Source organism: Zootoca vivipara, chromosome 2, assembly GCF_965207765.1.
Source record: "Zootoca vivipara chromosome 2, rZooViv2.hap1.1, whole genome shotgun sequence".
Taxonomy (NCBI): domain Eukaryota; kingdom Metazoa; phylum Chordata; class Lepidosauria; order Squamata; family Lacertidae; genus Zootoca; species Zootoca vivipara.
The window spans coordinates 18,774,480-18,800,186 of record NC_142584.1 but is presented as its reverse complement, the minus strand read 5'-3'; the positions used below and the strand labels follow the sequence as shown (position 1 = coordinate 18,800,186).

The window sequence follows — 25,707 nt, the reverse complement described above, 5'->3', positions numbered from 1 at the left end:
TCACTGGATTCCAGTATTCACTCTCAAGTCGCAACCAATCAAGCAAATATGGCTATTACAGTTTAACTTCTCTTATGCTAGGGTTGTCATATTTCGAAAAGTAAAAAAAACCCCGACACAAAAGATGTTGAGCTTTTTCCTGCAAAAATCTTTTTTTAATGTAGTTTTGGAGCTATTTTTAAGGAAACTCTCCAAAATCTACACTCCCGACATGGGTTGCCATGCATCTGGCATCTCAGCGATTTCCGCCCAGACGCTGTTTATGACAACCAAATCCTGGCTACGGCCGTGTCTTTTGACCAGGGTGCTGCAGCAGGAATTAGGGCACAAAGAATTCAACCCTGGTCCTTTCCCCAGGCAAAAAGAGGGGAAACCCCACAGGTTATGGACGACTGACATATTTAAGGACTGCATCAGGATGTAACTTGAGGGTGAGAAAATGTATTTCAAAAGAATCATAGAACTGCAGAGTTGGAATGGACCCCAAGGGTCATCCAATCCAACCCCCTGCAATGTAGGATTATAAGGAAAGGTAAAGGACCCCTGGACAGGGGTCCAATCAAAGGCACTTATGGGGTTGTGGCGCTCATCTTGCTTTCAGGCCAAGGGAGCTGGCGTTTGTCCACAGACAGCTTTCTAGGTCATGTGGCCAGCATGACTAAACCACTTCTGGCACAACAAAACACAGTGACAGAAGTCATAGCGCATGGTACCTATTTATCTAACTTGCACTGGTGTGTTTTCAAACTGCTAGGTTGGCAGGAGCTGGGATAGAGCAACAGGAACTCACTCTGTTGCAGAGATTCGAACCGCTGACCTTCTGATCAGCAAGACCAAGAGGCTCAGCTGTTTAGACCACAGCGCCACCCGCGTCCCTTCGGAGGATTATAGTATAAAGGTGTATTCTGTGCTCCATGAGGAAAGCAGTTCCTAGGACATTGCTTTGGGAGGACTCTCCTAGCGCACCCCATATATTCCGGGCCCACCCGACACAAGAGCTAGAAAGGAACACGCCCGCCCCACCCCACCCCCAGCACAGCTGAGCCCCGACAAACCTGTGCAATCCCTGAGATGACAGCTTTGTTCACAAGGCTCAACCATGACCCTTCCGAACGCAAGTCTCCGGCCGACCACACCACGCACCAGTGATGAGCCCAGAAGTGACCTGCACAAACAGGAAGAGGAAAACAGTCAACAGGGCAGCAAAGCAAACCTTATCAAAGGCACACACGCAGGAGCCTGGGGAATTAGGAATAATAATACCGTATTGGCCTGAATATAAGCCTCACTTTTTTTTTTTCAAATTCCGACTGTGAAAAGTTAAAGTGCGGCTTAACTTTGCAACCTCACAAAAATTGGCTTTCATGATATGGCTTCTGAAACAGAACGGGTATGAGTGCCTGCAGAATTTTTAAGGGAGTGGCTTATATTCGGATATTGTCTTTTTTTCTATCCCCCCACCCCTTGAATTTGAAAGGCGCAGCTTATATTCGGATGTGGGTTATATTCAGGCCAATACGGTAATAGTAGTAGTAGTAGTAATTATTATTAATAATAATAATAATAATAATAATAATAATAATAATAATACCCCGCCCATCTGGCTGGGTTTCCCCAGACACTCTGGGCAGCTCCCAACAGAATATTAAAAACTCGATAGAACATCAATCCTTAAAAACGCCCCTAAACAGGGCTGCCTTCAGGTGTCTTCTAAAAGTCAGACAGTTGTTTATTTCCTTGACATCTGATGGGAGGGCGTTCCACAGGGTGGGCGCCACTACCGAGAAGGCCCTCTGCCTGGTTCCCTGTAACCTCACTTCTAGCAGTGAGGGAACCACCAGAAGGCCCTCGGAGCTGGACCTCAGTGTCCAGGTTGAACGATGGGAGTGGAGACACTCCTTCAGGTATACTGGACTGAGGCCATTTAGGGCTTTAAAGGTCAGCACCAACACTTTGAATTGTCCTCGGAAATGTACCGGGAGCCAATGTAGGTCTTTCAGGGCTGGTGTTATATGGTGACGGCGGCCATTCTAGCATTCTGGATTAGTTGTAGTTTGGCACCCCGAAGGAGAAATGTAATAAATTCCAGGATCTACTGCTGACGGGTTGAAGCTCAGTGGTGCAGTACCACAAGGGGTGCGCGAGGAAGGTCTTAGGTTTGCTCGCCAGCATCTGCAGGCAGGGCTGGGACAGACTCCTGCCGGAAACCCTGGAGAGCTGCTGCCAGTCAGTGCAGACAGTACTGAACTAGACCGACTTGATGGCCTGGCTCAGTATATGGGTGCTCCCTTTGTCCCCCTCACTGCATGACGTCACAGTAGATCAGCAAGGCTTTCTGGCTCAAAATGGTGTAACAGCAACAACAAAAAGGCTCCCTCCCTCCCTTGTATCAGAAAGTTTTTAACTTTTGACGTTTTCCTATGTTTTTATGTGTGCTGTGGGCCGGCCAGAGCGGCTGGGGAGGCCAGCTGGATGGGCGGGGTATAAATAATAAAAGTAGTAGTAGTAGTAGTAGTACCGTGTTTCTCATAAAATAAGACACCGTCTTATATTTATTTTACTCAACAAAATAAGCCTGTGGCTTATTTTCAGGGGGTGTCTTATTTTATTTTATTTAATTACCGGTAAGTTGCTGATGTTGCTCAAGCGCCGACAAAGTGCCCAGCAGCGCGCGCCGCATGGAGCCCCGAGCCAGCGGGACCCGCTGAAGCGCCGACAAAGTGTCCGGCAGCGCTGCGCAGGGCGCCCCGAGCCGCAGGAGGAGGAGGATTCAAAGTGCTACAGAGCACTGCTGTAGGCCCCGCTGGCTCGGGGCGCTCCGCATGGCGCTGCTGGGCGCTTTTGTCGGCGCTTCAGCGGGGCCTGCAGCATGCACCGCGTGGAGTCCCGAGCCAGCGGGACCCAGCAGCGCGTCCCGCTAAAGCACCGACAAAGCGCCCAGCAGTGCCACGCGGAGCACCCCGAGCCAGCGGGACCCAGCAGTGCTCTGTAGCACTTTGAATCCTCCTCCTCCTCCTGCGGCTCGGGGCGCTTTGCGCGGGGCTGCCAGGCGCTTTGTCGGCGCTTCAGCTGGGTCCCGCTGGCTCGGGGCTCCACACGGCGCGCGCTGCTGGGTGTTTTGGCGAGGCCCTCCAGAACTGCACTTAGCACTACGGCTTATTTTCGGGGTATGTCTTATATTTTTTCAACGCATGAAAATCGTGCCATGGCTTATTTTATAGGCACGCCTTATTTTATGAGAAACACGGTAGTAGTAGTATTCACCACCCCAAGAGTAGGTTGCTGAAACGCAGGAAGCCTGGGGAACAGGAGAACCAGGTGTGGATTTTGGACAGCAGAGATGAGCTCTAGGACTGAAAAGAAACATCTAAGCGTGTGTGCATAGCTCCAGGAGTTAATCTGCTCTTTAAGTCCAAGTGTATGCTCTCAAGTCACTACTAGGTCCCTGGTTTTGTGTATGGGTGTGGGTGTGCATGTGCTCATCTCGGGTTGGCAAGGCTACTGCAACAGCTTTAATAAATGCATGGCATCTCAGGCTGGCAAGGTACCGGGTTTGTGCGTGTGTGTGCATTTGTGTGCATGCATTCATGAACAGCTGGTTGGCAAGGCTGTCCTATTGCAACAGCTTTAATAAACACCGAGTCCCTCCCGGGCGCTGGACCCGTTTATTTCCTTGGTTCTGTGGTGCGTTCCCTCACCTGGGTAATGAACACGGTGGTGCAGAAGTAAATTCTTACCACGCCAGTACGACAAGAAAAACAAAAGATTCTGCAAACTTGAAGTTTGAACTCCCCGCTCTCCCGATTTACTCTAACCTGAGCCCTCCTGATTAAAAAAAGAGGGGAGCATTGACAAATCAGAAGCCAACCCGCTTTTAAGATTTCTAGGCTGGGCTGCACAGAGACATCAGGAAAGGGAGCTTTGGCAAGGGCATAATGGCGCAGGGGTGAGGTGGAGGGGTGCCAGGCTAGGCTCCTCTCAGCGGAGGTTCCTCAGCACCTCCTGGGCTCACCTGTTGGCTCAAACACCTCTTGCACTGCCACACCATCCGCAAAGCCAATCACGGTCAGGTCGTCACCTCCAGCCTCCGCCGAGCCAGGCTGCTTCCCTTCCTGCGGCTCCGAAAGCTCGTCCGCCCAGCCAGGCACCGGATCGAAGCGCAACAGCTCTCGCTGCCCGTGAAGGCTCCACTTGCTGCAGTTGCAGAATGCGCAGCGCCTGGGTGGGGAGCTGGGGAGGAAGGGGGACATGAGAACATGCTCGCCGTTGCAAGGAAAATCTACCCCCTTCCAACCCGCAAGGGTGGTCCCACCCAAAATATCCCAAGGCCTTCTTGTCCTCCAGTCCTATTTGTGCATCCATGTTGGACTCTCTGTAACCATCCGATGCCAAGCAAGGCTCCGGATTCCCCTTCAAACTGTTCCCCGGATTCTCCTACTACGGTTTGTTAACCTCGAACCCCTGAGAGCCTCCCCATTCAGAAGAAAAGCACTCCAAGTGAAGGAAGGGGGGGGGAAACACCGCCAAGGTTTCCCACCTGCAGGTCGGGGTTGGCTCTGCTTCCGCTTCCGCTTCTTCCAATGCCTCTTTTGCAGGGCCTTCTTCTGGTGGCTTCAAGGGATCAGCTTCCACGCTGCCCTGCTCCTCCAAGGACACAATTCCATCTGCTGCTGCAAGAGGGCAGTTTGTCAAAAGCCGGGCAACTGGGTAGGAAGCGCATCGCTCGTGTCACTTTCCCTGCCCAAACTGAGGACTTCACAGAGGAGTGATACGAGATATGAAGGCCCGAGGGGGGAATGTATTGGGGGCAGGAAATCTCCCCTCCCTCCACATTTTTCTGGGTCTCCTACCCCCACCCCAGACCTTCACATGTCTAGTGGGGAATACAGTCATACCTCGGTTTAAGTTTGCTATAGTTTGAGCACTTTCAGTTTAAGTACTCCGTGGTTCCAGAAGTGTTTACTTCCGAGTTCCACCCCGCGCGCATGCGCAGAAGCTATCTGCACGCTTTGCGCATGCGCAGAAGCACTCTATTGGCGCTTCGCACACTATCACCGCTCGGATTAAGTACTTTTCGGGGTGTGAATGGCACCCCAGAACCAATTAAGTACTTAACCCGAGGTACCACTGTATACTGTAAATGTTAATTTTTTTCATCTAAAATACTGTCTTATTTATTTTATAGTACAGTAAATTGATTATTGCCTTCATTTTATGGATCAATGGTCTCGTTAGACAGTAAAATTTGTGTTAAATTGCTGTTTTAGGGGGTGTTTTTCATCGTCTGGAACGGATTAATCCACTTTCCATTACTTTCAATGGGAAAATTCTCTTCAGGTTAAGTATGATTCAGGTTAAGTACGGACTTCCGGAACCAATTAAGTACTTAACCTGAGATACCACTGTATATGCATTATCAAGCACAATTGCTGACAGGAACAGCTTAGCGGGTTAAACCACTGAGCTTTGGCTTGCTGATCAGAAGGTCGGTGGTTCGAATCCCTGTGACGGGGTGAGCTCCCATTGCTTGGTCCCAGCTCCTGTCAACCTAGCAGTTCGAAAGCACGTCAAAATGCAAGTAGATAAATAGGAACCGCTACAGCGGGAAGGTAAACGGCGTTTCCATGTGCTGCTCTGGTTTGCCAGAAGCGGCTTTGTCATGCTGGCCACATGACCTGGAAGCTATACGCCGGCTCCCTTGGCCAATAATGCGAGATGAGCGCGCAACCCCAGAGTCGGTCACGACCGGACCTAATGGTCAGGGGTTCCTGTACCTTTACCTTACCATACAGATATACGAGCTAAGTTCATCTTGCCTGCACTACATAAATTTCCAGGTCACAAAGAACACAGAACTTTTTGCCTCCCTGCTACTTCAAGATGAAAACCCAGATGTTACATACTCAGTTGCACTGCTATTATGGATATTCGCTGAAGGATGGTTTGCGCCACAAACTAGGCCCAAAATGCAAGACCCATGCTCCTTCATGCTCCCTTCTTTAAAGTCGCTTTTAACCGTTTGTCCTTGTTTCTATCGTTTTTAAGTTATGTTTTATATAATCACCTCACCTTTCAGCTACTAGTTTTTATCCCTTGCCTGTTTTAAGTCTTATGTGTTCAGTTTTTTCTGTATTTTTCTTATTTTGTGCTGGTCTGTGATTAAAATAAAAGTTTGACACCAATACTGATACCGCTGACAGGAACGAGACCCAGCTCAGGACCAGTTTACCGTAACATAGTGGTCCCTCGACTTACAAATTTAATCCATTCCGAATGCACATTCGTAGGTCGAAAAGTTTGTAAGTCGAAAAAAGCGGTTTCCCACTGGAATGCATTGGAAACGGAAAAATTCGTAAGTCAAGTAAACCACATCTAAAATTTGTGTCGAAAAAACCCCATCTAAACCGCAACGGTTTTCCTTTCGGATGTCAGAAAAAAAGGAAGCGTGCGGCCATTTTTTTTCATTCATAACTCAAATTTTCGTAAGTCGAGTACTTGCACAAAGGCAATATTTCATATTTCTTCACTCTGGAATTCCCCGCCAATTGAGATTAGGTAGGCACATTGACTGTACTGTTTTTAAGGCGCCTGCTGATTTTTTCTTTGCTTTACCAAGCCTACACAAATACAGATGGATGACGTGTATTTTAAAATGCAACGTTATTTCATAACGTGTATATTTATATTTATGTTGATGCTGGTTATATTTCTATTTGGGAGAGAGCAGAATGTAGGTGGTTTTCCGCTCTGACGCTCATCCGTCCTTTTAACGTCAATCTCTCAGGTTAACAAGATTTACAAGTTGCTAAACAAACGAAAACATTGGTTTGCCACATACACAAAAAGATGGCCGCATGTTGAGTTCTCCCATGCATAGCATCTACTCCAATGTGTCCTGATGTGGTTACAAGGGGTGATTTGTGGCCTCCCTAGAGTGCAGTCAATGATGGCCGACAGAGGCGGGATTAACGCACACTGCCATGATGTCAAGGCACACAGCCAGCAAAACTACACATCGGAGAGGGAACTCAGCACACTGCTCCTGTGTTCAACGTCAGCCCAATATTCTGTGTCACTCAACATCTTTACAGTTCTGTGTCCCTCAACATCTTTACAGTTCCTCCCTAGACTGTAAAGGCAAGAAAAACTACCACTCCAGTGCGTTTAATTCTGGAAGGCTGTATTCTTCTTCTTTTTTAATGTCTGAACAGGGCTACATTTCCTTAAAAATATGAAAATGGCTAACTAATCCTTGGTTTCTGACAAAAACTTTTATTATTTGAGAGAAGTCCTTTTCTCTTGCTGGTGCAATGGAACACCACAACAGAAACCAGAGTGCACGGAAATGCCATTTACCTTCCCTTCACAGTGGTACCTATTTATCTACTTGCACTGGTATGCTTTCGAACTGCTAGGTTGGCAGGAGCTGGGGCAGAGCAACGGGGGCTCACCCCGTCACAGGGATCTGAACCGCTGACCTTCTGATCAGCAAGCCCAAAAGACTCAGTGATTTAGACCACAGCACCACCCAGAAATAAAAAAACAGAAGATATAAAAATTGGTGAAAACTATGAAACTGGGATTCAGTGAAAATGCTTGCTGGAATAAAGACTTTAAAAAAAAATATTAAAGATGTCCATGGTTTACTAAAATATTTGCATTGTCTCTTTTGTTCAGGTTGTGTTTTATACAGATCAGTTACATTTGTTGTGAGACATTGGCGTTGTATGCAGTACAGTGGTAGCTCGGTTTTCAAATGCAATCCGTTCTGGAAGACCGTTCAAGTTCCGAAACATTCGAAAACCAAAAACTCAATATGGAAAACTCAAAATAGAAGCCGCGTCGGATGTTGGGCTTCCAAAAAAGTGTTCGAAAACCAAAGCATCTACTTCCAGGTTTACGGCACTCAAAAACCGAAACATTAGTCAACGGAGACGGTCAAGAACCGAGGTACCACTGTATAAGGTTAGGGGGAAAGAGAGGGAGGAGAGGGGTGTGTGATAAAAACATATTCTTTTACTTAGTGTATGTGTGGGATTTTGTGTCAGCGTCACTTGGATAGGTTGGAAGGCTGTGTTCTTGAAAGCAGAGGAGAGCTCTGAAGATATCTCCCCTCTCGTGACCAGAGAATCTGAACCTCTTGTGGAGGCAAATTGCTCAGCAGCAGCAGCCAAACTGGGGCACCTACCTGGTGTGTCAGAGTCTTTGTCCTCACCAGGTGGCTTCTGATCATCCATCCTGTATCCAAGAGACCTAGACAAGAAGGAAAACAGCTCAGGAAACTTTCTTCTCCCCAGCCCTATTTTGTTCTTAGCCTCTCCCTAGGCTGTAAACCAGGGGTCAGCAAACATTTTCAGCAGGGAGCCAGTCCACTGTCCCTCATACCTTGTGGGGGGCCAAACTATATTTTTTTTGGGGGGGAGGGGAGAATGAACGAATTCCTATGCCCCACAAATAACCCAGAGATGCATTTTAAATAAAAGCACACATTCTACTCATGTAAAAACACCAGGCAGGCCCCACAAATAACCCAGAGATGCATTTTAAATAAATGGACACATTCTACTCATGTAAAAACATGTTGATTCCCGGACCATCCACAGGCCGGATTTGGTTTAAACCATGGGCATCCCCAAACTTCGGCCCTCCAGATGTTTTGGACTACAATTCCCATCTTCCCTGACTAGTGGTCCTGTTAGCTAGGGATCATGGGAGTTGTAGGCCAAAACATCTGGAGGGCCGCAGTTTGGGGATGCCTGGTTTAAACAGTGCCAAACAAGACATGTTGTGGCCAAGCCCCATTATTTATTGTTACTATTAATTTATTAATCACCTTCCAAACCACCGTCTCAAAGTAATGTACAGTCATACCTTGGATCTCGAACGCCACAAACCCGGACGTGTTCCAGTTTGCAAACTTTTCCAGAAGCCCAACGTCCAACGCGGCTTCCGCGTGAGTGCAGGAAGCTCCTGCAGCCAATCGGAAGCCGCGCCTTGGTTTTCGAACGTCGAACGGACTTCCAGAACGGATTCCATTTCAGAACCAAGGTACGACTGTACACATAAGATCATTAAAAACTGTTAAACATGGAATAAAAAACAAATACATATAAGACAAGGCTGAAAGCCCAACAAATGCAAGAAAGGAAAACCTCACATGTTGATACACACCAAGTTCTGCACTCAAGACATAGAATCTGCATTTGCATGCACTTGTTTTGTATAATCTACTCCTCTTCCTGAATCAATGGCTCTGGGGGGGATGGAGACAGGCAGAAGAGGCTGTACAAGAACCACAAGAGGAGTAAGGTGACCTACTACAAGCCCAGGTCAATAGCATCCTTAGAATTGCCGCCTACACACTGCTAAACTTCCCTATGCATCAAAGAGGGCCAACATTAGGAATAAAATGGGAAAAAACAACTTTCTCCAGATTACCTGCAGGTATGTAATAAATGCACCTCTCCTTCCGCCCGATTAAGCTCAGGTAATGTAAAAACAAGGAAGCCTGCTTCTCTCTACGCCCTCCCCCCAAAAAACCTCCCATTTCCAAGAACTCTCTCATTTTTCCAACAAATGGGAATGCGGTAGGTAAAATGGCTTCTGTCCTAACCAAAGAGCATCGGGGTCCAGAGCTGTTGGAAATCCTCAGAATATTCTAAGTTACATTGGGGAAATTGTGGCACAGTGAACTCTCCCCCCCCCCCCCCGGTAATAGGGGCAGTGGGGCTTGCTGTAAAACACAAAAGGCAGTGGGTCAAATACTGGATCACATATATCAAAAGATATATCATCCCTTTGGAACCTCTAACAGTATTGTTAGATCACCTCTCTCTCCCCCCCCCCAGCCCAATTTGAATATATTTGATTAATTTAGTTACAACAGAGGCTATATTTCAAATACCCTGGAAAAACAAAACACCTCCACCCCAGTATCACGGGATGGTGCTATAAGATTTGGGACACCCTAACGATGGTTAACATCTCCAGTTAACTGAAAATGATGCCAGGCTCTAAATACTCCCGACAATTTGGTTCCCCATTTCTTAACACGCTTCAACTCCTTGAAGCCTCTGCAAAAAGGCGTCTAAAATTAAACTGTAATAAGCATTATCCTAGCAAAAACACCCAGCTCTATGGTGCACAGGGTATTTTATCTCTTTACTGTCAAATGTTAACAAGAATTTAACAACTTTGTAATTCCAACGTTTAGCTTTCTTCCAGCCCAAGCAGAAAATAAAATAAATTCTAAGGTCTAGTGATGAGAGGCGCTTCCCTCCCCCTCTCATTAATTCAAAAGCTATGACCATAAAACCAGATCTCACAAGCCCCTTGTACAAAGGTGCAATTGCTCCACGGTACGCAAGCAACACAGAAGATACAGAAACCTCGAACAATGTGAATGCATGTCTAGATCTCCACCTGTTCAAGTGGGTTTTGAAGGCTATAGGGTTTTAAGGGAGCAGATATTTTGCATCTCTTTTCAATGCTGTGACCATCACTCTTTAAGATTTCACTACAACGGCATGGAATAAATCCAAAACAAAGCCAAGATTCAATTTCCCTAACCAGAAAGTTGCCCCTTTCATGCAACAGGACTAAAAGTAAATGCAAAACCACCCACCCCCGTTTTAAAAACAAACGAACAAACCAGCGTTCTCGCCCCACGGAAACACAGGAAGCAAAAGCGAAGAGCAGTCTGTGCAAATGCTGGCAATATTAAAGGTCACATGGAGCCCTTTAAAGGGGGGTGGGGAATCTGACCGCACATCAATACAGTGACACAGAAACGCTCCATTAATTCAGATTTTTCAGTACCTAGTCTCTTCCGATGAACAGCGACAGACAGAACCTCTTGATTTACCAAACCCAAACTCTGTAAGCAACAAGAATCTTATCCAATCAAAACATATTTGCAGGGTGTGGGGGGCATGTGAAGAGGGACACTGGTGGGCATACTAGCATCTCTTTGGTTGCCAATGGCCTTCAGGTATCATTCTGCCATTCCATATAGAAATGGCCTTCTAAATTACTGCAACAATGTGACATTTGAGGCCTCCCGTGAGGAAGATCCCCACCTCATTCCTTGGCAAAACCCTTAAGTCCTTGACGGGCCCAACCCAAAGTTATTTTGGGGCAACCAAGAAAACCCAGCGTTTCTTACAGTGCAAAGCGTCGCATACATTCCCCCAATAGTAAAAACAGCGCCACCGAATTCATGTAGAATCCAAATTCGTGACTACTCCCCTCAAAAATTAAGTACCACACAGGTCACGCGGATCCTTACTGAACACTTTTCTCACTCCGTTAGTGGAGTAAGCCACCACAGAATTATCTGGGACAGGATTCCCCTGGACTTCTGGTGGTTTCCTCATGGCAAGAAACGAGGTTGCAGGGGACCAGGCCTAGGGCCTTCTCAGTAGTGGCACCCAACCCATGCAACGCCCTCCCCATCAGATGTCAAGGAAATGTCAAGGTAACCCAGTCAGATGGGTGGCCTAGAAATATCATCATCATCATGTCAAGCAGGAAGAGGTCCACTGGCTGATCTCATTCAAAACATTCAGAGGGGCAGAAAGCAGCAATGGCAACAGCAAAACATCTAGTAAGATGTCTGAGAAAAGGCCGCTCTATAATCTTCCAGGCTCAAAAGAGAAAGTAAGGACGCATGAAAAGTACCCACAAGACAACAAGCTCCTAGGAGAGCCAGGGCCTGCACCCGGAACCACCCACCAAAAAAAGAGGCCACGCAACAAATCCAAAAGTGGCATTTGGGGGCCGGAAGTTAAGCAAAGGTGATTAGAGAAAAGGGCAGGCCTCAGGTTCAGGACATTGGGGTGCTCCTCCTCAACTAAGCCTCTCGTTCCTCTGTTTTGGGGTTGGCCTATCACTGCGTTAAGACAAGACCCCCCAAAGGCAGGGGCTCACTGGGAATATACATTTAGGAGCTCCTGCTTAAAGTCATTCTGGAGGGAAGGGGGTGACTTTCTCCAAATCTTTACTTCCTGGTCCAGGAACGAGGGAGACGCCAAAGCCTTCCTTTGCTTCCAGCTAGGCCACCCCACTTCCAGCGGAGAAGGGGAGGCGAGACTGTGTCTCTCCTCTTTCTCCTGACCAAATTGCACCACTTCCCACTTTCTGCCCCAACTGACAGCGCTCCTCACTTTCCGGCCTCCCCTTCAGAAGATGTCTGCTCCCTGGTGGCTTGAACCTGTTGCCATAGCGTCTGCGGAACCTCTGTCTCCTGCAAGTGGAAGTCCCCTTCCCTGAAGAGAAGTCTTTTAACCTTTTAACAAGGCGTCCATCTTTCCCTCCCGCCCCACCCCAAGCCCAAGAGATGCCCTCCTCATCACTGCGGCTGGAAAAAGTTGGAATCCAAACAGCAGCAGCAGCTGGCAGAGAGAGGGTGGCATCATGCAGCTGGGCTCACCTCAGTGGCATATCAGGAGGCAAACTCACCTGCCCCTCCTGGTATGCTCAGTAGGCAGGACAGGTGCCCAGAACTGCCCCACGCACCACTCAACCCCTGAGACCCAAAGATCTGGAGGGAACCAGGATAGGGAATGCCACATTATTTTATAACCAAAGGATATCCCCCTTGTGTACAGGAGCCAAGCCATTGGTCTGCAGCTGGTGGTTATGACCCACAATCTGAGGAACACTCCACGCAAAATTGGGCCACAACAAACCACGCCTTTTGCTTTTTCAAATTCAAGAGGAAAGGGGGGGAAACGAGAACCAAAGATGGACACATGGGGCCAAACATATTGTGAATATTGGCACTTGGGGTTAACAGTGGATCCCACGCCGGAAAGGAATGAAAATCACTGCCTTCATTGACTCATTCACATTCTCTCCGGGGTTTAGCGGTATAACAGAAAAGGGAAATCACACTGCCTAAATTTCAGCGAACCAGGCTTGCCATGTGTCCTCTTTTCCCAGAACACACCCTCTTTTTCAGGGGTAAAATTTATGCCTTTTTTAAATTTGACAAAATGCTTCTGGCTATACTTCCTGGATGAGACATAGACATAACTGGTGGTTGAAGACCTGCTTTCCTCTTCTCTTCTCCTGGCCCCCACCCTCAGCAATATAGCGCAGCTTCTCTACAGCCTACATATAGTAGGGGGATTTAAAATGAGAGTCATCAAAACAACCTTTTTTCTCTCTCTCTTCAAAATATGGCAACCCTGCTGCTACGCCATCTCATCACTTTGCCTGAGGAATGAAATACTATTGCTCACTTCTGCCCAGAAACTCCTCCACTAGCAATGTCCCACCTTCCATCGGATGGCAGAAAACCGGATTCTTTTTGGGATCACAACCCGTTCAAGGACACAGTAAGTTGGAGCAGAGGAAGTTAACAGGAGCCAGGACTGGGTTCTGTTCCAGAATCAAAGGTTCCATATAACATCAAAAAGTCTTCTTTAATTCAAGCTTTCCTCACGCTCTCAAGGTTGAGCTACGCACAGCACAATCCCATACAGGTGTATTAGGAAGCAACTCCCACTGCGTCCAGGGGGCTTCATCCCAGGTAATGTGTGCAGAGCACTTCAGCCTCAGTGTAATACATATACCTTTGACTCCTTTACATTCGTACCTTGGTGCCTGGGTTCCCAAACAAATCGGCTCCCGAACGATCAAAACACAGAAGCGAAGTTTCTGGTTTTTGAAAGCTGAAAATCCGGCGCACCTTCCGATTGGCTGCAGGACGCTCCTGCAGCCAATCAGTAGCCACACCTTGGTTTTTTAATGGTTCCAGGAGTCGAGCGGAACCCCGGAACGCATTCTGTTCAAGAAACAAGGTACGACTCTATTTAAAAATCAGTGCCTCAAAATGTGCAGTGTCTATCTATAGCTCAGAAAGGGAGAACTTGTGTGGTCTTCTAGATGTTGCATTCCAACTCCCATCAGCCAAGCATGGCTGAGACGATGGGATTTGTAGTCCAACAATACCTGGAATGCAACAGACTCCTTATCCTTACTATATTCTGTATATCCTTACTATATTCTTTGGGGCAGAATATAAGATACCGAATTCAGTCTATGAAATTCAAAGCTCTACCTACCTGAATCACCATCTTGTCTACTAACATCTCCAGGAACTGCGGAGCACATCCAAAAGACTTAGAGAGAGCTTACACCACAAGGATGCAGGGAGTGATCACCCGACAACAGCAGTGGGGGGGCTGTTATTGGGTTGTTTTTATTTTGATTATATATATTGTGGTTTTTATGTTGATCTTTTCTTTGAACTTCCCTGAAGCCTCCTGGTATAGAGTGGTATAATAATAATAATAATAATAATAATAATAATAATAATAATAATAATAATAATAATAGACTGCTCTACATCAGACATTCATCGCCTGAATCAAACCATCTCTTGGAACCACCAGAAAACAATGGACACATTCAAAGTGCTATGATACCACTTTAAATGTTTGCGGCCTCCCCAAAGAATTCTAGGACCTGTAGTTTGTTAAAGGTGCTCAGAGTTGTTAGGAGATGCCTTATTCTCCCTCCCAGAGCTACAATTCTCAGGGCGGTTTAACAATCAATCCCCTATTCTCAAGGAACTATGGGAACTCTTTTTGATGGGAAACAGGGGGTCTGCCAACAACTCTCAGCACCCTTAACAAACTACAGCTCCCAGAATTCTTTGGGGGAAGCAGTGACTGTTTATAAGGTGACAGCACAGCACTTTAAATAGATGGTGTGAATGTGGCCTGTGCGCACAGTCTGGCTTCCAAAGGCCATAGTTAGCGCAGAATTTAGCAATGAAATTTCTAGCAGGGTATTTTGCTAACAAACAGAGGAGGGATCGCAACTCAATGGTAGAGGACATGCGTTGCCCAGAGTCAATCCTTGGGCATCTCTTGCTGAAAAGGTAAAGAGAGCATGCATTGCAAAGGACCATGTGCCTGAGATCTTGACGTGCTGCTGCCAGTCATAGTACACACTGCTGGGTTAGAGGGGGAAATGGTCAGATCGGGTGTAAGGCAAGCTTTTTGGGAAGGCTTATATACCGGTAGGATGATGCTTTTCAAAATTACTTAAGCCTTGTTCCCGTAATCCAGGTTCAGATCTTCCACTAAAGAAGGCAGACACAAACATTTTCCAAAGGGGGAAGCTTAACTATTACCCATGTGGGAATGACACGGATGAAAACTTCCCCAAAGCACAGGAAAGAGAAGAAGGATGCACAGAGCCTGCCCCTCCTGGGAACCCAGCCCCAAGGATGCAGCCTTCCCCTTGGCAAGTAGTTTAGTGGAAGGGCAAAAAAAGAGAACTAATGCCTGCTTTCCCCACACACAGGCTGGACCTGCCTCGCTTCTTAGACTGTAAACTGCAATACCGCAGCTGTCTTTTTCACAAAACCTCCAGCCCTGTTTGACCCATAGCCTACAATAGCTTCTAGGAAGGCCACCAAACAGTTAAAGAACTCTTTAGCTTATTGAAACAGATGCTTTTTAATAAAACACACCTTCGTATCCTTGAATATATATAAACTTGTCCTGGAAAAAAAATTCTTCCATCATTTTATGGATGACACAAACATGTTGATGTACCACATCACAAACCATTTTTAAAAGAGGAAGCATTCCCTCCTCTGGGATGGGGAGGAAGCCTTCCCCAAAATGCCAATTGCCTCCTTACATTTTGGCGAAGCCCTTGCATTAAAAATATTTAAACCATTTCTAATAATCTGATGGATGATTTAATTAGGGGCATATTTTTGACTGACCAAAAGCTTTTAAATAAATTAATCTAACTGACCAACAGCTTCAACACTGCTAGTAACAAGTATCCTGGTTGCGAGTCTTGGAAGACCTGCTCCCCGCCTTGGAGGCCTTTTCCCACCTGGCCTGGAAAGCCGGGGCCCGGACTGACTCCAGCTACAAAATCTGAGGCTGCTGAACAGACTCTTCGGCTGGGGTGTTGTTGTTGCTACTGTAATTGATCTTATTCTTTGTATCTTTATTTTAGATCTTATTATGATTTGTGTGGAAATTGTTTAACTCGGCTGTGTACTTTTCATGTTTTATTTATTGATTTTTAATAATTCTGTTACGTTTGTAATCAGGTGGTTTTTATTCTCATGCCGTAAGCCACCTGGAACAATGGTTTGAACTATGGAAAGGCAGCATACAAATAAAATTATCCATATATGTGTTGGTTCTTTCTGCAGTGCCAACTTTTGCCAACACAGTAGCAAATACACTCAGGCTGCAACCGTAAACTGGAAGCAAGGCCCATTGAATGCAATGATAAATACCTGCAAGCAGAAGTGCATGGGATTGCAATATCAAGGTCCTGATAAAAAGAGTTTCAACAATCTTCTATGACAACATAACTACGTATGTTGTGGACTGACTACACGAAAACAATTTATGCAACATGTGAAGTGGCCTTTATAGATCACAACTTGCTTTAAGGATTAAAACAGGGTTTGTTCAGACACGCAGTTTGCCGATTTGCAATGTTTAACACCTTCTTCTCTGTTTCGTACGGTAGATGTTTGTTTGACCTTAACACGCGGCCAGTGTTAGAAACTCAGATACATAAGCTAGGTGCCATTAACCCCTTAAACAAGGGTTACAGTCGCTAAAACAGGGTGCCTGCCTAGTTGCCATTTTCACATAGCCTCACAATAGGACAGGAGTTTTTATTGACTTTGAAGGAAAATGGGGATATTGGGTATGGCACAGTGATGGTTCTCAGAGCCACCATGTCAAAAAGGCATCTAGGATTCGTACCTATGACTGGAGGAAAATAAAAATTACAATGCAAAAAAGCAAGTCACGCCTTTCAGGCCTACAAGGAAAAGAAGAAACCTCTTCCTCAGCCACATACGCCTTTTCGTCAGGAACGGGCAAAAGGTAAGATCGATGACATGCAATAGCTACCCGGATGACATGCAATAGATCACCAAGGATTTCCAACTCCCAGCTTTTTAACTATTGCAAAAACAATATGACCACACACACACACACACACCCCTATATTAGACCAATGAAATTATGAAAGCTTGGGATAAGCAAGAATGGAACTTTGCATGGAAGGACTGTTGAGCTCTGTTCAGTTCTGGTCCTCAGAAATCCCTCTGCTGAGAGTCCCCTGCACCTCAAGTCTATGTCTCCTGCACCAAGCTCCATTTGGTGAATCTCGTGGTTCTAGTAAAAACACAAAGTATAGCCAACAAGTCTCAGCTATGCACTTGCTTTACATTACACCAGGGGTTTTCAACCAGTGTGCTGTGACCCTGGGGTGCCTTGAATGTCCCTCTCTCCTCCCCTCCCTCCGATGCCCTCTCGTATCTCAGCTGTTTGTTGCAGCAGCCCTGGCTGCAAGCTCCCCAGGCAAAATGGTGTCTATGGGGCTGACCAGGGGAGAGGAGAGGAGGCTGAGAGAACACCCCACATGGGACGGTGTTTGAAAATGGGTGAGGGGCTGCTGGCTCCGCAGGCAAGGGGTGACCTAACTGGGCTCCTGAGCCCCACAAGGGTGCCGCAGAAAGAATGTACAGTAGTTGGTCAAGGGACTCAAAAAGGTTGAAAAACCTCTGCATTACACTGTTGCTGCTTAACAAAAAGACTCCCCTACAAAAACTGGTCTGGAAATCCAGTTTGGTGGTTTCAAGAAGACCAAAGACTGTGTAACTCCTGGTCCTTGATGTTCAGATTAGGGCATCAAATCTTAAGAGTTAAATCACGAGCGAACGTTTTTTTTCTTTAAAGTATGCACATACCACCCCACAAAATGCCGAAAGCTTTCACCACAAGAAATGCTGCTCTTGTGTACTGGACTTGAAATCCAATTGTGCATTGGCATCACTATTCATGGTTTGGTAACCTCCAGATTAGATTACTGCAATGCTTTGCACATGGGGCTACCTTTGAAGACTACTCGGAAATTTAGGTCATCGTCTTCAGGGCTGCCGACTCCCACACAAACTTGCCCAAGATTTGTTTCCAGAGGCTCTTCTCTGGACGGCTCGCCGTCCAGGTGAGGTGAGGTGAGTGGTAATCAGAGAAATGGCCTCCACAGTGGTGGCACCCCACTTAAGGAATTCTCTTGTCCGAGCATCACTCCAGGTGCCAAGCCTTATGCTTTTGCCTTCACACAAATACTTTTTAAAAATAAAAATAAAAATTGCCCAGCTTAAAAATAAAAATTGCCCAGTTTAGTAGTAAACAGCCACTGACCTTCCTTTTTAGTATTGTTTTGTAACGTACTTTTTTTTAATTAAAAAAACTGTTTTATTATTTTATAACTACAGCTATCTTCAGAGCTGCAACTGAACTAAAGGGTGGGATGTGACCAGCGTTCGAAATTCGCCAGGCGCATTTTGCACCTGGATATCGGCCACTTGCGACCAAGCAAAGATGCCCGGGCAGCAGGAAGGTCTCCCTCACCCGGAGGTGCGTGCCTGGGGAATCCTTGGATCTTGACCGTTTTCACACACTAGCAGCACACCCTGTAGAATTCTATCCATTATATCTCATCTGCACAATCAGAACAAATTTCAGGAACCAAGAAGTCATGATTGAAAAATAGGACGTTTGAGCCACCGGGCTCAAAAAATGGCAACTCGGTATTCCATTCTGGCAACTGTAACCCTTTCTAACATGTGCCATTTTACAAATAAAGTTAGACACCAACACGTCTACGCTCCATACTTCAGCTAGTATAAACCTCACAGCTCCCCCCCCCTGCCCCCATCACTACAGAAAACTAGGAACTGTGACATCGTGGTGACAAGATCTTCAACACAAAACTGAAATCCCCTGCCTTCACATCTCCCCATAGGCAAGGGAGAGATGAGAAGCCACAACTATTAGCTGGTTTTGGGTTTAGCATTGACATAGCCCATTGGTGGGGAACTTGTGGCCCTCCAGGAATTGTTAGACTGTAACTCCCATCATTCCCCCCCCCCCCGGCCATGCCAGCTAGGACTTTCACCGGGGGAGCCAAAACTTCCTCTCAAATCATAGAATCATAGAATCATAGAGTTGGAAGAGACCACAAGGGCCATCCAGTCCAACCCCCTGCCAAGCAGGAAACACCATCAAAGCATTCCTGACAGATGGCTGTCAAGCCTCTGCTTAAAGACCTCCAAAGAAGGAGACTCCACCACACTCCTTGGCAGCAAATTCCACTGCCGAACAGCTCTTACTGTCAGGAAGTTCTTCCTAATGTTTAGGTGGAATTTTCTTTCTTGTAGTTTGAATCCGTTGCTCCGTGTCCGCTTCTCTGAAGCAGCAGAAAACAACCTTTCTCCCTCCTCTATATGACATCCTTTTATATATTTGAACATGGTTATCATATCACCCCTTAACCTTCTCTTCTCCAGGCTAAACATACCCAGCTCCCTAAGCCGTTCCTCATAAGGCATCGTTTCCAGGCCTTTGACCATTTTGGTTGCCCTCTTCTGGACACGTTCCATTTAGCCACACTGAAAAATACCGCAAGTGCTAAAACAGAATTTAGAATCTCCTCAAATCTCAAACCAAATCCATTTGTTCCCTCTAGGCCTTCCTATGGTACACCTTTGCCGACCAAAAAAAGGCAAAACACATCACTGGACAAAGCACTAGGTGTCAATTCAAAAGTTCCGATTTAGCCTTGCCAAGCAGCCCTTGTCCCTTGTCAAATCTACCTCTGCCTCATCTGTAAGAAAATTTTTTTTGAAATAAATAAAATGAAAAGGGCAATGTATTCCATAGGCTCATGGAAATAAATTAAGATGAAGAAGCAAACCACCCTCGCTTACCCCCAAAACTTACAAAATGGGGAAAGTAAAATAAATGTAAAACCCATTAAGAAGAGAAAAAAAGGCTATAGGGTGGGTATAATCTGTGCAAAATTCTATGATGGGGCAACAGGTGTTTGCAGTGGCCAAGTTTGAAAGACCCAGCAGATGAGGCAGATCTATAAAGCGGGGATCCCAGGGTTTGAACCAGAAATGAAGACCTAGCATAGCAAGTCACCTAGATCTACAAAAGCTTAGCCTTCGGAGCTCTCACCAGGCACAGGTGGGAGTGGAGAGTAACACAAGGCCCTGCTACTGCCAGGCAATCTGAAACATCTGGGTTGGCCCAGTAAAGTTGAAATACAGTGGTACCTCGCAAGACGAATGCCCTGCAAGACGAATTTTTCGCAAGATGAATGTGTCTTGCGATCCAATGGTGACCCGCAAGACGAATTCGTCTTGTGAATCGCGGTTTCCCATAGGAATGCATTGAAATTTAATTAATGTGTTCCTATGGGCAAAAAAAGAAATTTCAATGCATTCCTATGGGAAACCGCGATTCGCAAGACGAATTTTTCGCAAAACGAATTGACTCGTGGAATGAATTAAATTCGTCTTGTGAGGCACCACTGTACTAGGAGCCTGCTCATCAGTTCTTACCTGGTTAACAGATCAGTGACCATTTACCAACAAGATCTTTAGGCTTCAGCTCAAACCTTCTGCCTCAACAGCTGATCTTGGGAACCCTAGATTTTAGTGTACATGCATACATACAGCTTCAACAGGTCTGGATTGAGGCAAGGCCTGTAGTCACAAAAATAAGGAGTTCCTGGTTTTCTTGAGAAATTCAAAAATATTTCTATTTTAGGGCCAGGATTTTTAATGGACACTTTGGTTACGGCTGTTTATGATCCTCAATGAAAGCTGGTGGCTGACAGTGAGGCAATAGGGGCAAACCCATCTCTTATCTCTTCTTGCAATTATCATTACAACTCAGCAGTTACACAAGGAAATCAAATGATATAAAGAGCTTCTCAAGCAATAAGGGTTAAAGCGTGCACAGAATTCATTTCCGAAGTCCCAAGTGCGATTCTGCAGCACGAATGATGCAAACACAGAAGTCCTTCCCCTTGCAAGAAGTTCTGGTTCTATTATCACCATTTGAGGCAACCGCGCACAATAAGAAAATACCGTAATTATTTGGGTAGCCAAATATTAGTGACAACTGCAAATCTCCCACAGCTGCAAAAACACACCCTTTGCAGAGTTTGCTGCAACAAGATATGTGCAGCAAGATCAAAGGTCCAGCAACCCCTGGTAGGAACTCTGTCTTCGCTAAAAATATATATATTTATGTAACTAAATAATGTAAGTAACAGGATTTTAAACCACCATCTGGATCATGCAGCACACTGCAGGTGAGCTCTGCCCTTTGATGTGGAATGTCTTATTAAACCAGAGCGGGGGAGACACATCCCTCCAGATGTTGCTGGACTCCCCAAACCCAACGGCACCAGCCAGCATGGCCCATGGTCAGGAATGGCAATGGGAGCCAGAGTCTCAACAGCCTCTGAAGGGCCTGAGGGTCCCCACCTGTGCATGAAAGGGGGCACACATGTATCACTGCCCTCCGCAAAGCCAGTTGCCGTTCAGCTGCTCTCGCTCGCTCTCCCCACTGTCAAGAAAACGAGAAGTTCTGCTCTTCTTCAGAGAGGCAACTGGTTTAGAGTGTGTGCAACAGGTGTGGCCCACAAAGTCCCCTCTTTGACAGCCCAGAGGGTGAAGGAAGGTATTTGTATTTCACTGGGGCACAAAACTCACCGGCCAGACTCTGCCACACGCCCCACCCACCCCAGGCCCCCTCTTAGAACAGGAAATTCTGCTCACCTCTGCAACTGCTCTTCAACAGCAGCCTACTGCAAATATGGATCTCGGCATCTTAAAAAAGGAGTTGTTTTGCGAGACAATTACCAGCACCACCTCTGCGCCCCCCCCCCAATCCCAGCTTTGTCTCCAAGCATACTATCACCTAGAACAGGCATAGGCCACCTTGGCTCTCCAGATGTTTTGGAACTACAACTCCCATGATCCCTGACCACTGGCCCTGTTAGCTAGGGATCATGGGAGTTGTAGTTCCAAAACACCTGGAGAGCCAAGGTTGCCTATGCCTGACCTAGAAGAACACTGGCACAGAGAGAGAGAGAGAGAATATGCCAACACAATTCTCCTCTTCAACACCCCCCCCCCAATCTCTCAGCAAATCCCTCCGGACTCCTCCATAATCCCATGCAGGCTACACTGCTGGGGGGGGGGTGGCGTTCTGGGAGAAGTAGGCCTTGCCACTTTGTATGTTTCTAGGAGGGAGAATGCCGTACCCTAACCTAATTCAAGAGAGAGAAGCCTCCTACATTTTGAAAGGGGGGTGGTGCAAGGAACATTTCCAATCAGACCGGGCCCCTCAGAGAGCCCTCCATTTTCAAGAAACCTCACAACGCAACAGTCCTGTAGAGAGAAACACCTATTTGTAATGTGACGGTTGTCTCTCCTTCCAATCTACAAATTAAAGCTGCCTTTTAATCCCAGTGAAACTGAATGTAAGGTGGGGGTGGGGGAGATGTGGGACACTTGGGAAGCAAAGCTGGCAAAGAGAGGGAGTGGGGGGGTTAATAACTAGAAACCTCTAATGAGTTGTTAACAAACACTTCCCCCTTTAGCGCAATACAAGAAGAGAAGTCAGATTTGGTCCAAAACAAATACAGTTCCCTGTGGATTCCATCATTGTGCAAAACATACCAATAGATACTTGTGTTTCTTAGGCCAAGGGAAAGAAACGAATACGTCCTCCTTTGACCCAAAATTAAGGCAGCTCTGTTATTCCCAACAGGAAGGATGTGAAAACCATTTCCCCCTTCCCAATCGCTAATTTATAAAGGCGAAAGAAACACAGAGGCCTAGACTGGGGGGGGGGGATATATATTCAGTTTGCTTGCTAACAGCGGCCTTCCACCACCTTCCCTTCCCCAACTGCTTTTACACAACAGAATTTCTCATGCACCAGAATGCCACATAAATCAGCGAGGTTTAAAATTCCGACATAAATGCACCCTCAATACATTTGACATTCAAAAACGGCTAAGAGATTAGGGCTTGTCTTTCTTCTCTAGATCTAGAAAAATGGGGAGTCCTCACCTACCTCTCTTCTACAAGGCGATCCAGAAATCCTCACCCGGCAAAATCCATCGGCAAGATATAGCAGAAATCATTATCCAAAAAATCACGAAGGGAGGAAAAGGAAGGGTTTGCATTTGTTCCCTTCCTTAAAAAAAAACAAAAAAACTATATATAGATATATATTTCTGCTGGACTTTTATTTACAGCCACCCGGAGAGCGAAGGGAGGATAAAACAAGCAAAACAAAACAAAACAAAAAGGTTTGGGAAGGATGCTAGTTCCAATATCCGAGGCTCTCTCTCCACCCAGGAAAAAAAAGAGACCGCCCAGCCCCCTTCGGAGAGTAGGGGACGGGTGAGCTTTGCTTCCTTCCACCACGGCAGTTCAGGGTTCCAAAATCAGCCCAAAGGGAAGAGCGAAGCAGCAAGATCCCTAGGACGACACACAAAGGGAGCTCCGGTTTTGCCTTTGATCTTCAAGCAGCCGCATCCGACGGAGAAGGCCTTTCTGCCTGCGCGTCCCCTCGCTCACTTCTGCCTCCGGGATTCTCTCTCGGGGTCGTCCCCCCCACCTACCCACCGCCTGCCCGCCCCTTGCACCTCCCGCTTACCCCCTTGCTCTTAAGCAGGAGGCGACCCGAATGGAACGTTTCGAACACTCACTTCTAGGCCGGATGGAACGCTGAGGGCTCCCGGGGGGTGGGGGGAGGGAGAAAGAGAGCGAATGGAGGAGAGTGGAAGAGGGGGGGGGTGAAATAGAACGTTCAGAGTTTCCCTCCCGATGGAACGTTCATACTTTTCCTTGCCTCTCCCCAGCCGCGCAGATTCTCTTTCCCGGTAAGACACACAACTAAAACTAACCCGGAGCCTCAGCTCACCATCCTCGCTTCTTATTATTTGCTACACGGAACAGAGCTAAACACGCCCGGCCACAGCCTCCCTCGGAAGGGTGGCTTGCAACCAACACACCCTTGTTTCGCCTGGGGAGGGGTCTTCTCGTCTCTCCCCACCACCACCACCTCAACCCTCCCGCTGTTAGCCTCCTCCCTACCTTCTGTTCCAGGCCTCCTCTCTTTCTTTTCCTGTTTCGCTCTCTCCTCTTCCTTTCTTTTCTTTCCCCCCACTAAACTTCTCCCCTTCTCGCCCCTTGCACCCTAATTCTCAGCTTCAGCGGAGGAGGGGGCCCCAAAGCAGCATCGCTGGCTGGTCTCTAACCCCCCCACTCGGCTTTCCCTCCCCCCGCACCCACCCACAACGAAGGGCTTCAAGGAATGGAACAGAAAGTGTTCACCGAGGCAGCCATTTTCAGAGAGGAAAGTAGGTCCTGCTGGGCCAGCTCCGGGTTTGCTTAACCTCCCCCTCCCTCCTCCTCTTTCTGTGCGAGGGGAGGGTGGGATCCCGGAGTCAGGGACTTGTCCCCCTTCCTTGTCCCTTCCCTCTCTCCGGACGCCTCTTCTCCCCCTCGGAAAAGGCAGAGGGGATCCTGGGTGAGATCCGGTCTGAAGCCCCCCTTCGCCTTTGCCTCGAGACGGCGGGGGGGAAGGGGGGGAGGAAGAAAAAAAAAGGAGGGAGCGGGCACTTATTTTGTGTTGGAACCCGATGGCGGAAGGGCACGCAGCAATGGCTTTTGGGGAAGTGAGAGATGCGCCCGTACGGAGCCTCAGCGCACGCTCGGCTGCGGATCACTTCGCCGGCTTTAACCCTCCCGTGCCCGGGCCGGGTGGCTGCGAAAAGCACGTGGGACGGGTTCAGAGGGCTCTTCCTTCCCCACCCTCCGCGAGGGTGCAAGGGAACGCGGGACAGGTGCAATCCTTGCAAGGGGAGAGGAAGCCGCGATTCCGCTCGTTGCACAGGATGGGGGTGACCGGGAAGCAAATAATAAAAATAAATACCTTTTTTTTAAAAAAAGAGACAGCACAGCACTTTTCTCAGCAGGGCACGCGAGCGGTGGAGGGTTCTTGTTGGTCTCTGAAGGGGGCGCTCGCTCCCTCGCCCGGGCACATGCCTCCAGGACTCGCGCTATAACCTTTGCTCAAGTGAGGTCCCGCTGCGCCCCCCAGCGGCACCGAGCTCTCCAATTTCTCTGTTTTCTCCCACCGCCACCCCGCGCCCGGCTCCCCGAAAGACGTTTCCAGCGGACCTGTTGGGAATCTTGCAAAGGAAAACGGTGACCCACCAGAATCGGTTAATACACACGTTCTCAGCTTTGACCCCCGGTTGCCCCGCAAGGTCTTCCCTGGGCTGTGCCTGCGAAGCTGATTCGAAGTGTCAGGTTGACCTGGAACATCTTGCGTCCCGCGTTCCCTTTTCCGGGAGGAAAGCAGTTTTTATTTTCTTCCCCAACCTCCCTAACCCATGCAGCGCTTTGCATTCCTTCCTGCCCGTTTTTCTCCCTGCACGATCGCACAGATGCGACAAACTGGCGCAGCTGGTTATATAATCTCTTGGATTCGTATTTGGAAAGTGTTCTCTATCTAAATATATATGTACTGTATATAGCTTCAATTTCGGGTTTTTCGTCGCTGTTGCTTTCGAAGCAGGTGAGTTTCTCTGGGTTTACTCTCCCGGTGTGAAGTAGCAGGCTAGAGCAGGCGGGGTGCTTTCGATGTTAACTGGAGCCAATAAAATATTTGAGGGGGACAGCCCCCCCCCAAAAAAGTTGATGGGCATTGTCATACAAATGGTAAGTGTGTGCTGTGTCATGTGACCGATTATTATACGAGGTGGAGCTTACCTGGGCCCCCCAATATTTTATTCAAGTCCCCCAAAATGTACATACTG

The 25,707-nt window shown here is 47.3% G+C and overlaps 1 protein-coding gene across 9 annotated transcripts in view; it reads right to left on the bottom strand.

Annotated features, from left to right (window-relative positions):
* KMT2D (lysine methyltransferase 2D) overlaps positions 1 to 24,543 on the bottom strand; it is a 100,900-nt gene extending 76,357 nt beyond the window's left edge. For 3 of the 9 annotated variants that reach the window (XM_035103912.3, XM_035103914.3, XM_035103913.3), the window contains exons 1-5: positions 22,950 to 24,152; positions 8,189 to 8,253; positions 4,538 to 4,670; positions 4,013 to 4,230; positions 1,056 to 1,165 (exon numbers count right to left, since the gene is read on the bottom strand). In XM_035103912.3, the coding sequence (XP_034959803.3) occupies positions 1,056 to 1,165; positions 4,013 to 4,230; positions 4,538 to 4,670; positions 8,189 to 8,237 (510 nt within the window). In that variant the 5' untranslated portion in view covers positions 8,238 to 8,253; positions 22,950 to 24,152. Of the gene's footprint in view, positions 1 to 1,055; positions 1,166 to 4,012; positions 4,231 to 4,537; positions 4,671 to 8,188; positions 8,254 to 22,945; positions 24,153 to 24,175 lie in introns of those variants that run through there. The other 6 variants (XM_035103907.3, XM_060271989.2, XM_035103908.3 and 3 more) reach the window with 6 other exon arrangements.
* Between the last annotated feature and the right edge of the window lie 1,164 nt (positions 24,544 to 25,707).